Source organism: Halichoeres trimaculatus, unplaced genomic scaffold, assembly GCF_033239565.1.
Source record: "Halichoeres trimaculatus isolate MK-OKI-2021-1 unplaced genomic scaffold, fHalTri1.1 fHalTri1_scaffold_11, whole genome shotgun sequence".
Taxonomy (NCBI): domain Eukaryota; kingdom Metazoa; phylum Chordata; class Actinopteri; order Labriformes; family Labridae; genus Halichoeres; species Halichoeres trimaculatus.
The window spans coordinates 2,325,575-2,338,259 of NW_027437189.1; the positions used below are offsets into that span (position 1 = coordinate 2,325,575).

At 37.2% G+C, this 12,685-nt stretch overlaps 2 protein-coding genes across 2 annotated transcripts; both read right to left on the bottom strand.

Moving 5' to 3' along the window:
- Positions 1-372: 372 nt before the first annotated feature.
- LOC141800040 (galactose-specific lectin nattectin-like) lies at positions 373-4,802 on the bottom strand. Its single transcript, XM_074682498.1, has 6 exons — positions 4,737-4,802; positions 4,591-4,594; positions 4,367-4,455; positions 4,145-4,279; positions 552-663; positions 373-440 (listed from the first exon to the last, which is right to left on the bottom strand). Exons 1-6 carry the CDS (start codon positions 4,800-4,802, stop codon positions 373-375), a joined length of 474 nt encoding a protein of 157 aa, XP_074538599.1.
- Positions 4,803-9,316: 4,514 nt separating this feature from the next.
- Positions 9,317-12,301, bottom strand: LOC141799329 (galactose-specific lectin nattectin-like). The gene is made up of 5 exons (XM_074681541.1): positions 12,225-12,301; positions 11,943-12,039; positions 9,793-9,927; positions 9,566-9,677; positions 9,317-9,408 (listed from the first exon to the last, which is right to left on the bottom strand). The coding sequence occupies exons 1-5, from the start codon at positions 12,299-12,301 to the stop codon at positions 9,341-9,343; spliced, it is 489 nt and encodes a 162-aa protein (XP_074537642.1). The 3' UTR covers positions 9,317-9,340.
- Positions 12,302-12,685: the final 384 nt, after the last annotated feature.

Here is a 12,685-nt window from a genome sequence, read left to right on the forward strand (position 1 = left end):
CATTCCTTAACTTCCCTCTTCCGGCTCGTGCTTTATCACCAACTGTTCTCACATCAGATAATAAGTCGACCTGATTTCAAAGACTCCTTTTCAGCTGGTCACGATGTCAACACACTCCTCAGGTGTGGCAGACTTATAAAGTTAATCAATCACTGATCAGGAAAAGGGAAGAAAGAAATACTCAGAAGGAAGTTTAGACCAAGGAAACGGTCACCACAATGATCCAGAGGCAGAGGCAGACTGCTGAGCAGGATGAATCTCTTTATTGATTCACGATAAACTGAACAGTCACATCTTATGGTGTTTCAGCTCAATATGCTGTTTTTAATGACTCCTTCATCAGGATGTGACGTCCTCGGCTCAGCGGAGGCTTCACAGAGGCTTGGCGCACATGAAAGAGCTCTTCTTGGAGCAGCCGATGTCGTTGATGAAGTCTTTCTCTGTGAGACAAAAGAAAAAGGGAATGAAAAATAAACAGAAACGTTTCCTTTCCGACAAACTCAGCGATCTACTCTGAAGATCAGGACCAAACGCTAGGACCACAGTTGTACCTCTGAAGTTCATCTCCATGCAGTCCTCTCCTCTGCCGTAGTTGTTGGGCTCTCCCTTGCTCCAGCCGTTGAAGTCGAAGAGGCTGCCGTCGCTCCACAGCCACACGCCCTCCTGAAAGAGACGCCATGTTTACAACCGTCACATAACGAGTCTGCGTTAGTTTATGTCCACCAAACTGTTTTTGAAATGGTTTGTTTTGGGAATGAAGACTCATGACATCCAGTTGTTCCCAGTGATGCTGAGGAACAATAAAACTACAGTAGGGGGCGCTAAACCATCACACAGGCAGAGAATTGAGTATTATCCTTTCAAAGCGTCTTCAACCTTTGACTCTTTGGCTCCTTTGCAGTGGCTCCTTGTAGCATTAAAAATATATATATATATATATATATTAAAATAGGGCATTTTTAATTTTCTTACAGAGGGTATTGATTAAACTAAATAACATAATTGTGCATCACATTTGTCAATAAAGCCTTCAAAAATTTCAAATTTATTGAATAGTTTAGAATAGCTTTTTTTTTTTTTTTTTACCATTCCCCATTCCAACATTTTTTTTTTATTTTGCAATTTTTTTAGATGTTTTGCAACTTTCTGAAATTTAATTTTCTAAATTTTTGCTTTTTTAATTTCAATTATTCAAAATTTTTGCATTTTTTTGTAAATTTCATTTTCTTGAATAATTATAAATTCATTAAAAATAATAAGAAAAAACTAAGACACCACATGAACACTGTAGAGAAAAATCTAAACTTGTATAAATAATAGATTAATTTTCATCACTTCAATCATTTCGTATATGTAGCCTAATTTCTATATATTCTATTTTTCTATGGAGGGTAATTACCATATTAATTTCACATATTTAGCCTCATAACTATATTCATTTTCTATATTCATATATTAATTCAATTTTGACTAGCTGAAAAAAAAATCGTAGATAATAGCGTAACTACATAGCTGAAATGATAGATAGATAGATAGATAGATAGATAGATAGATAGATAGATAGATAGATAGATAGATAGATAGATAGATGGACGGACGGACGGACGGACAGACAGACAGACAGACAGACAGATAGATAGATAGATAGATAGATAGATAGATAGATAGATAGATAGATAAATGGATGGATGGATGGATGGATGGATGGATGGATAGATAGATAGATAGATAGATAGATAGATAGATAGATAGATAGATAGATAGATAGATAGATAGATAGATCGATCGATCGATCGATCGATCGATCGATCGATCGATGGATGGATGGATGGATGGATGGATGGATGGATGGATGGATGGATGGATAGATGGATAGATAGATAGATAGATAGATAGATAGATAGATTGATTGATAGATAGACAGACAGACAGACAGACAGACGGATAGATAGATAGATAGATAGATAGATAGATAGATAGATAGATAGATAGATAGATAGACAGATAGATAGATAGATAGATAGATAGATAGATAGATAGATAGATAGATGTAGATAGATAGATAAATAGATAGATAGACAGATAGATAGATAGATAGATAGATTACAAGACAAACATGACATGAAAACAAATTAACCCCAAGGACTGATGCCCCCCTCCAACCCGCCTATTTATCAATAGAAAAATATACTTATAAAAGAAACGAAATGTTCATAACCTACGCAAAACAAGAAAAAGAATGTCCGTCAATTAAAACACAAACCTATAAACAACTGAGGAAAAAACTGTTCAGTAAAAAAAGTGTCAATTAACGCAAAAACCTACAAACAGGGAAAAGAAATCAGTAATTTAAACTGAACTGAAGTTGCATTTTAGGTATATAGAATTTTTATAAAGCTATCTGTAATGTTAGAACAAATTTAGTTATAATAAATGAAGTTTGTCACTTGTAAGAATTGAACTGTTGATTTCAAGAATGAACATTTTTTTCAGTGGGTCATTATAGATACATCAACTTTAAACAACGTGTTAAATTAAATAGAAGTCAATGTCACAAGTTGACTGGCTGTGAACAAGTTACAGGTATCTACAATGACCATTTCCACCCCTGATAAATTAATTGTACATTTTTTAAATGAGAATCGTTACGAGTGAAAATGACATCCGCCATTTATCATTGTACGGTTTTGAAGCCAAAATTCCCCCATCACAGGCGCAGACATTGGCAGCCAGAGTCTGTGCAGTAGAGACTGTGAGGGATTCTGGGAGAATCTGAGTGGAGACTCAGGCTGTGTCTGAAATGGCATACTAACATACTACATACTACATGGTCGTTGTGTATATACTGTATACTACATACTATAAGTATGATTAGAGTGCCAACCGTTTACACTGTAGTATACTACTCAGTTTCCCATGATGCATTTCAAAACCTCAGACGACAAAAATTGGAAGCTACATAAGTCTATGGAAGCACACCAGGCTATCAAATATCTCTGTTGATTCGCCACATTTGAAAGTTTTAAGAACATTTTAGGCGAGAAAGTCATCACGTAGAAAACCAAAATGTGGTCATTTGGGCCACAAAACGCACGGATACAAATTTAATTTTGACATTTCGGACATTCTGTTAAGAGCGCCAATATGCTATCGAAGAAACTTCCGGTCCGCTCCAAAACAAGAGCCTAATTTACAAAAGCGTTAAAGAACTTAAAGGAGATAATAAAAAATGCTTTTATTTTGAAAACGGGAAGTTCGCTAGTGGATGATTTTTAGCTAACACCGGTCTCAAGATGAATTCATCTCTCTTCAAAAAATTAAAAAATGTTTACTGCTCACAGACACCGAAGACGATCCGTCCGTCGCCTCAGGCACTTTATTTCTTTGTACCTACGTTTAGGTTTCCCTGTAGAGCTAAGTCCATTTTAGTCGCTTCTCATCTTGTCATCTCATTCTGTATTTACGTTTATAAATACGGGGCTCGCAATGCATTATGGGGCGTGTCAGTGCGACTAGTATGCCCACCTCCCATACTTACAATTTTTACCAATATAGTATACATCCGGGTATTTCTCGAGCACACAATCTTTTCATACAATTTAATGTGAATACACTACATACTATTTTTGACGTCACACTTAGTATGAGTAGTACGTTAGTATGCCATTTCAGACACAGCCTCAGAGACTCGTAGAAGCAGTTGATACATTCCGGAATGTTTCAAATAAAGAAGGAAAGAGATTCCGGAATATGCACAAAAGGAAAACAGGCAGCCTGACTGATCCGTATGTCAGCAGCTGTCAATCATTGCTAAACATTACATAAAGCCTCATTTTTAACCTCGTACAACTAATGAAAACAAAACTTTTCAGAAAAAAGAGGACTTGAATACAAGACAGCCAAATGAAATCTTCAAATCACCACAACAATCAGACGTGAGAAACATTTCTACCAGGTGTAATAATTTTTTAAAGTTTGACCACAGCCCATCTGGAATGACTGGAGAGATGAATTTTTAACCTATACTGCAGCCAGCCACCAGGGGGAGCAGTTTTTGTGGGGACCTCACTTCGAGCTGAGCAAGCGGACGTCCATTTTTTTTTACAGTCTATGGTCACGACTACTTTCCGTTAAACACACCCACCTTCACTGCGTCTTGTCCTCCGACCCAGATGTTGACGAGTTTCCCAGCGATGCCCATCAGAGTGTTCTGGATGAAGGTGTGCTGCTCTTTGGAGTGAAGAGAAACCAGGTTTGCTCCCAGAGTGGTGCAGTGTTTCTGGAAGAGACGACGAGAGACGGAGGAGTGAGGACGAGGAGCTGAGGGACAAACTGAAACAGACGCCATGAAGGCTTCAAAACACACCTCAGCGTCAGCCCAGACCATCGGACTGTGCTGGAACAGGTAACAGTGAGACTCGAACTGGGTCCATCCAGCAGGGCAGGCCTTACAGGCTGTAACACACACACACACACACACAGGCCAAAGAAACACACACAGATAAGCAAGAAATGATGCTCAAGTAAGAATGCAATGAGTGTTTTAAAATGTCCGTTTCTATCCACCACCTTCTTCTACAAGGTCCTTACATGCCTGTGGAGAAAGAAAAACCCTTTAGTGTTTGATTTTTGGATTTGCATCAGAATAAAAACAGCCAATAATCTGAGACATTAGCCTTAGCAGCTCAAATAACGACTGATTTCAGATTTTAAAGTCGTTCCTCCTGTGGACTCACATCAGCTCCGATCCACAGCCCGGTGGACACGCAGAGGAGAGCGATGAGTTTCAGAGACATTTCCATCTGCATGGAGACAAATCATCAATTCAAATATACATTTTTTAAGATTGATTTAAGAAAAAACATGTCAAAGTTAGAGAAACAGGAAGTTAAACTGCAAAGTTTGCTCTTCAGAGTGTCAGAGAAAGGTCTGAAAGGTCCAGTGAAAGCCGTACCTTGTCGTGACGATCAGATGAAGTGAAGCAGAGTCTGGTCCAGCTGTTTTTATCCTCTCTGTGGTTGTTTACAGAGTCTAAATTTAAGACAATGTTTGCTCATTTCTCTCAACAATTAGTAAAAGTGACACCTCCAGGCTGAGAAACCAGAAAAACACATCTTCAGGATTATTAACTTTGTGTCAGAGGTCGACAGTTCACTACGGAAACTTGTTTTTATCACTTCAGGCTGTTAGCAAAAGCCTGTAGCCCTCTACGTAAATATTAGCCGTGTTTTGAGTTGGTTGTATTTGGAAATCGCTGGTTATAACAGTCTAGCTAACGCTGCTAAAGCTACAGCTACTGCTAACGATAGCTACAGTGATGTCAGCGCAGGGCGACACATCCACAGCAAACTGACTTCACTACAATGAACTGCATTTCATGGAGGATTAGAAAGCTAAGCAACGTTAGCTACAGACGCTATGATAAGCTAACGTTACTTGTTGCAGGGTGATTCGCAGGGAGTGTTTTGGGATCCTGATCCAGTGCTTCTTCTCTGTGCATGGAGGTGAGGATGATGTGAAGCGACACACGTCATGATGTAAAACCTACAAGAAGCATCTTGCGCAGAAAGTAAAAACCGGATATATATATATATATATATATATATATATATATATATATATATATATATATTCATATATATATATATATATATATATATATATATATATATATATATATATATATATATATATATATATTCATATATATATATATATATATATATATATATATATATATATATATATATATATATATATATATATATATATTCATATATATATATATATATATATATATATATATATATATATATATATATATATATATATATATATTCATATATATATATATATATATATATATATATATATATATATATATATATTCATATATATATATATATATATATATATATATATATATATATATATATATTTTTTTTTTTTTTTTAAACCCTTAGTTAGTTTGGTTTTTTTTTTGCAGAGAAGTGAACGTATGATTTTTCCATATTAATAAGATTTATAAAGAAGAACAGTTTTTCCTTAGTGTTTCACTAAAAAAAGCCCAAACAAACTTTTTGCACAGTTCAAAACAAAACTTTAATATTGTGAAACACAATCACATAGTTGTTGCTAGAAATCCTTCACATCTTTATAAAAAAGGACTCCCTCTGGGGTTTAGCTGTGTCCCATCATTTCTAGCATTCATGCGCAATGAATCTTGGGATACGTGAAGCTACGAAGGGTTTATAGAACGCGTCCTTCGCAGCACCTGAAAAGAAGGCCAGATTTTTGGGCCTTATTCTGGAGGAGCCTTTGTAATGGGACAGCCTCACACGCAGCGCTGTGGCGTTATCGGTCTTCAGTTGGGACACAGTCGACGTGTTTGAGCTCATGGTCATGGTACCCACTGTTAAAATGGAAATCAGACTCAGGGTTGAGATGTAGCTTTGACCGTTTACTCGTTTGCATTAAAGTGAACATTGAGTTCAGTAGAACAATCCTCCAGCTCGGACCCTCGGGCTTGTTTAGAAAAGCTGTGAGGGGAAATGAAATCAGCTGTGTTTACATTTTTAACATCCAGGATGTCACAGCGTAAACACCCCGCGAGTCGTAGACAAAACTCTGGTTTTCGTGGCTGTTTTTCTCATCACTCTGTGTGTGTGGTTTGTTTTTTACCTTTATTTTTACAGATATGATCAAAGAGCAGATCAATATGAACGTGACAGACAGAGCACACTCTTAAAACACGTGTTGAAAATGACACATCATTCTCTAATATTTATCACATTTAACTTCTTAATTTCTTCTTAATTTAACACATTAATGTGTCAGAAATAACACAACGTGTGTTTTATGTTTATATAAAACTTTCCTCAAAGTCTCTTCGTCATCAAGGAACCAGACAATTGGACTCGAGTCAAAGCAAATTTGACGACTTGCAGCTGGACTCGGACTTCAGGGTAAAAAACTTCAGTCTCGACTTGAGACAAGCTGAGTCGGACGACTCGTAGCATGAATGCCACTTTTATTGATTGATTGATGACTTGTTACTCACTTGGGACTCGGATCGGAGGGACTCAGAAAATTGGGCCGTCCATTGTAAAACTGTAAAAGACAAAGTTCATTAGTTACAGAAAAATTAAACATGAACTTTGGCTTTGGTTGTACAAATCTGTCAAAAAACCCTCACTGTGAAGCTAGCTAAAAGTGTCCCAGCAGAACAAATGGGTATAGCTAGCTTAGCTTAGCTTAGCCGCACAGTTAAACACAGTTAAGTTCACACTTAAAGGAGCAAACTTGCTTTGTAAAGAGTATTTCAACAGGCTAACTCCAAAAACAGTTTTTTTGAAGTGGGGTTGTATGAGCTCTATGTGACCACTAAGGACATTAGATACAGTAGAAAGTTGTCTCCTCTCCCTCAGTAAGACACAAACTGTAATCGATGGTGACGAGGAAATAGATGCTAACAGGGACAGACGGTACCAAATTCAAAGGCTATTTTCTCTGCCTACAAGAACTCAAATCAAAAAGTAATACCACAGTTTAAGAGTACGCTACATAAAATATTTTTTAAGTGCATTAAGTCTTTGGAAATATAAACATTTATCTGGACCTAACTAACTCATGTGTCCTTCCGCGCAGCACTAGTGCGTTCCGTCCCCCCTCCTCCTTTCAGCTGTAGGGAATGTAAACAAGCTATGCTTCGAGCGCCGGTTTTAGCCTCGTGTAAGTTTGATCAAGTATCGTAATTCTTTTGTTTGTACTCTAAGGATTGTGAGGCAGCGCAGGAAATTCAAAATGAGTGACTATGACAGCGACGATGAAGTTTTATTCACTTTGGAACCAAAAGGATACCTGTATGAACCGCAGCACACAGAAGAAGAGCTGCTACAGATGGAGACTGAAAGGAATACAGAGGAAACATCCACGGACACTGGACATCGAGATAGAGTCAGAAATACTCAGTGGTGTAAATGTCTGAGCTGTGACTCAATGCCCACGGATGCTGAGTATTACTGCTGTCACGAGTGGAACTTGGTGACAGACACTCTTCAGGATTTGTCTGAGGACACTGCTGGCTCTCAAGCCGTCTGTATAACTCATCACACAGATTTCCCTGCTCTTCTGAATTCTGGAGTGTCCTGTAACAGCAACAACAACAACAACAGTCATGGCAGCAGTGACACTCAGCATCTTGATGTCGAGTGTCCGTGGATGTCTCCTCTGTATTCCTTTCAGTCGCCATCTGTAGCAGCTCTTCTTCTGTGTGCTCCGGTTCATACAGGTATCCTTTTGGTTCCAAAGTGAATGAAACTTCATCGTCGCTGTCATAGTCACTCATTTTGAATTTCCTACGCTGCCTCACAATCCTTAGAGTACAAACAAAAGAATTACGATACTTGATCAAACTTACACGAGGCTACAAGCATAGCTTGTTTACATTCCCTACAGCTGAAAGGAGGAGGGGGGACGGAGCGCACTAGCGCTGCGCGTAAGGACACATGACCAGTTAGTTAGGTCTGGATAAATGTTTATATTTCCGAAGACTTAATGCACTTAAAAAATATTTTATGTATCGTACTCTTAAACTGTGGTATTACTTTTTGATTTTAGTTCTTGTAGGCAGAGAAAATAGCCTTTGAATTTGGTACCGTCTCTCCCTGTTAGCGTCTATTTCCTCGTCACCAGCGATTACAGTTTGTGTCTTACTGAGGGAGAGGAGACAACTCTCTACTGTATCTAATGTCCTTAGTGGTCACATAGAGCTCATACAACCCCACTTCAAAAAAACTGAACTATCCCTTTAAGTCCTATCTCGAGGGCAGGACTTTCTTTGTCGAAATCGGTAACTGTGTCTCGGACCAAATGGCTCTGACCTGTGGGGTTCCCCAGGGTTCAATCCTGGGACCCCTATTGTTCAGTTTGAACCATTAGGTCAGCTAATACACCACAAAAACTGAAACTTTATCAAGTTTTTTGTCTTATTTTCAGTAGAAAATGTCTTTTCAGACTCAATACGAGTCACATTCACCTGATCAGACAGTTTTTTATCTGTTGCAAACAATTCAGACCTCATTTTGTCTTTTAATAACTTAAAGTAACATTTTTTTCCTGGCCTGGTCAGGTAAAAAAAAGACGATGAGGCAGGAAAACGTTTTTTTTGTTTATTCAACTTTATTTCAGACAGACCTGTGGCACAGTTTTATGACATTCACTGAAGGAAACTACATCCTTTCGTCAGGACTGTCAGCCCTGGACTGGGATCTCACAGGTCCCTGGACTGGGATCTCACAGGTCCCTGGACCGGGATCTCACAGGTCCCTGGACCGGGATCTCACAGGTCCTTGGCGCAGAAGAAAGGTCTCTTTGGATCACAGGGGATATCGTTGACGAAATCTCTTCCTGCAGACAAAAAAGTAAGGTCATGTTTGTGGTGCTTTCATCAATCTCTTGTTAATCTTTGCTCGTGTGGATGGTGCGTTTGAAACTGATCCGTCTGGAGGACCAGAGACCGCCTGATCCTCGGAGCATGGACAGAGGACAGGAGACCAGCACCTACCTCTGAAGTTCATCTCCATGCAGTTCTCGTGTCCTCCAGCGTTGTTGGGCTCTCCTTTGGCCCAGAAGGCGAACTTAAACTCAGAGCCGTCACTCCACAGCCACACGCCCTCCTGGACAGGTACAACGGTTCGTTGGTTAGTTTTTATTTGGCGTTTCTCTGTCGGACATGTGGTCCAGTTAATAAAGTTGAATTTGGGATTAACTGCACCTGACCCTGACACCCACCTTTGCTGCATCGTAGCCTCCCAGCCAGGTGGTGGTGTGCCTGCCCGTCAGCTGCAGCAGGACGTTCCTGAGGTGTTCGTACTGCTCCTTGGTGTGAACAGAAGCCAGGTTTCCCCCGAGAGTGGTGCAGAGTTTCTAAAAGAAAACCAAGAAGACGACAATCTGTGAAGCAGAGTACTACGAAGGATGAGGGCCGCTAACAAAACCCCCAAAATCTATGAGATTAATCTAAAACATTGACAGGATGGGCAAATATTAAAGAGAAAAAAGTTGTTAATTTAAAAAATAAAGTCATGAATTTAGGAGAACAGAATTGGTTATTTACAAGAATTGAATCATAAATTTAAAGGGAAAAAAGGTTGAGAATTTTCAAGAATAAAGTGATAAATTAAAGAGAAAAAAGGAAATAATAAATAAAATAAAATAAATAATAATGGAAATAAAAAAAAAGTCATGAAATAAAAAAATATTGTTAAACATATATTTTATATGTTTATATAAAAGACTAAGTCATAATATTAAGAGAAATACAATTGTTTTATCTACAAAAATAAAGTAATAGATTCATGAGAAAAAAGTTGTTGATTTATTAGACAAAAGTCATAAATTTGAGGAAAATGAAATTTTTCAATCTACAAGAATCAAGAAAAAAATTTAAGAGAAAAATGGCATTAATTTAAAGGGAAAAAGGTTGTTAAATTACAAGAATAGATTGATAAATTGAAGAGAAAAAAGGTGAAAATTATTGAAAAAAAAGTCATAAATTTAGGAGGAATAAAGTCATTAATTTTTAAGGAAAAAAATATTTAAATTAATAAGATAAAGTCATGAATTAAGGAGAAAAAAATTGGAAATTTTAAAACATAAAGTCATGAAATTAAACGGAAAAAAAGATTCATTTACTAGAATAAAGTGATAAATTTGAGAGAAAAAAAATCTTTTATCTACATAAATGAAGTTTTGATTTAAGAGAAAAAAAGTTGTTAATTAATAAGATAAAAGTCATTTATTTGGCGGTAATAAAAATTTCAGCCTACAAGAATAAAGAAATAAATTTAAGACAAAAAGGCATAAATTTAAATGTTGTTAAATTACAAGAATGGAGTGATAAATTGAAGTGAAAAAAGGTGAAAATTTTTGGAAAAAAAATCACAAATTTAGGAGACAAGAAAGGAATTAATTTACAGGAATAAAGTCAAAAATGTAAAAGAATAAAAAACATTAAATTTATGAGATAAGGTCATAAATTGATAGAAAAAATGGTAATTTCAGAGAAAAAGTTGCTAATATACAAGAAAAAAGTCATAAATTAAAAAGAAAAAAATGTGAGTTTATGGTAATAGGGTCATAAATAAAAAAAAAATGTTGAATTTTTGAGAATAAGTCGTAAATTAAGGAGAAAAAAGAGATGGACCTTTTGAATAAAGTCTTTAAATTTAAGAGAAAAAAAAGTAATTTGAAAAATGACTGAAGTCATAAATTGAAGAGAAATAAATTTCTTTTATCTACAAAAGTAAAGTTCAGTATCATGAAAAAAAAGTTGTAAATTTATAAGACAAAAGTCATAAATTTGGGGGAAATAAAAATTTCCATCTACAAGAACAAAGTACTAATTAAATATAAAATTGCCATACATTTCCAAATCAAGTCATAAATTTAACGAAAAAAAAAAGCTGTTAATTAACAAGAATAAAGTGCTGAATTTGAGAGAAAAAAAATGGTTAATTAATAAAAATGATGTGATAAATTCAAGAGGAAAAAAATATATACTTAGAAGAAAAATGCTATAAATTATGAGGAAAATAAGTTGTAAATTTATGAGAAAAAAAGGAGTTGATGAAAAATATAAATTTTGGAGAAATACATTTTTTCAATTTACAAGAATAAATAAATTAATTTTAAGATAAAAAAAAGTAGTTAATTAAAAAAATTAAGTCCTTAATTTTAGAGGAAAAAAAGTTGTGAGTTTAAGCAAGTTCCTGAGCGCTGAGCCTTTTTTTATAAGACCTTTCTCTTGTAAATTTACAACTCAATTTGCATAAACTTAAGACTTTATTCTTGCAGTTTTTTTCCTTCTTTTTCTCTAACGTGGCCCTACTCCTCTGTGGTGGGTCAAAGATAAGATCAGTGTTGGTCATGAGTGTAAACACCTCAGCGTCGGCCCAGGAGAGGGCGTTGTGGTGGAACATGTAACAGGAGGAGCCGAATGCGGACCAACCAGAGGGGCAGGCTTTGCAGCAGTCACCTGTAACACAGAGGGAGAGCGTGAGGGGGACGTTTGAGACAACGTCAGAAGAAGAAACCTGAAAACACTGAGAGCCACCAACCTGCCGGCCCACATGCCTGCAACACAAAAAATAAAAATCTGCATCAAAGAAACCGATCAGAAAACACAGTTTCATCAAATTTCAGTAAAAAACGTAAATATTCATCTAAAACTGACCTCAGCTCCGATCCACAGCCCAGAGCTCACACAGAGCAGAGCGATCACCTGGAGACCCAGCGCCATCTACAGACAGAGGGGAGGAAGAAAGAGGAGCCGTGAGGTGGAGCGGTCTTTAGAGAGGAGCGGGTGATGGAGGAGCGCCGTACCTCGTCGTGATGAAGTCGTGCTCGCAGCAGATGCAGCTAGCTTGGCTTCGGAGTGTGAGATCAGCTGTTTATAAACTCTAACAGGTCGTAATCCTCCACAGAGAGTCAATAATTACCGAGTCGAGCAAACTTTGCATTTATTGACTTTCTGTAATGAGGCTGATGATGGTCGGGGGGCGCTGGCGGCTCGCCCTCAAACATCAGGAGCTGGAGGGAGATTTCTATAACTTCCAAGTGTTTTGTCCGTATGAGGGCGTGGCTGCTTTGACCCCGCCTCCTCCCCGCTCCTCCTGCCATGTTG

What these genes read in the sequence shown, in the direction of transcription:
- LOC141800040 (XM_074682498.1), bottom strand. Translation starts at nt 4,802, where the DNA reads ATGGAAATGTCTCTGAAACTCATCGCTCTCCTCTGCGTGTCCACCGGG. An exon ending in TGGTCTGGGCTGACGCTGAG is followed by an intron (nt 4,280 to 4,366) that starts GTGTGTTTTGAA and finishes CGTCTCTTCCAG; the next exon opens with AAACACTGCACCACTCTGGG. An exon ending in GAGGACAAGACGCAGTGAAG is followed by an intron (nt 664 to 4,144) that starts GTGGGTGTGTTT and finishes CGTCTCTTTCAG; the next exon opens with GAGGGCGTGTGGCTGTGGAG.
- LOC141799329 (XM_074681541.1), bottom strand. Translation starts at nt 12,301, where the DNA reads ATGGCGCTGGGTCTCCAGGTGATCGCTCTGCTCTGTGTGAGCTCTGGG. An exon ending in GGAGCTGAGGTCAGTTTTAG is followed by an intron (nt 12,040 to 12,224) that starts ATGAATATTTAC and finishes CCTCTGTGTTAC; the next exon opens with AGGTGACTGCTGCAAAGCCT. An exon ending in CATGGAGATGAACTTCAGAG is followed by an intron (nt 9,409 to 9,565) that starts GTAGGTGCTGGT and finishes TTTTGTCTGCAG; the next exon opens with GAAGAGATTTCGTCAACGAT.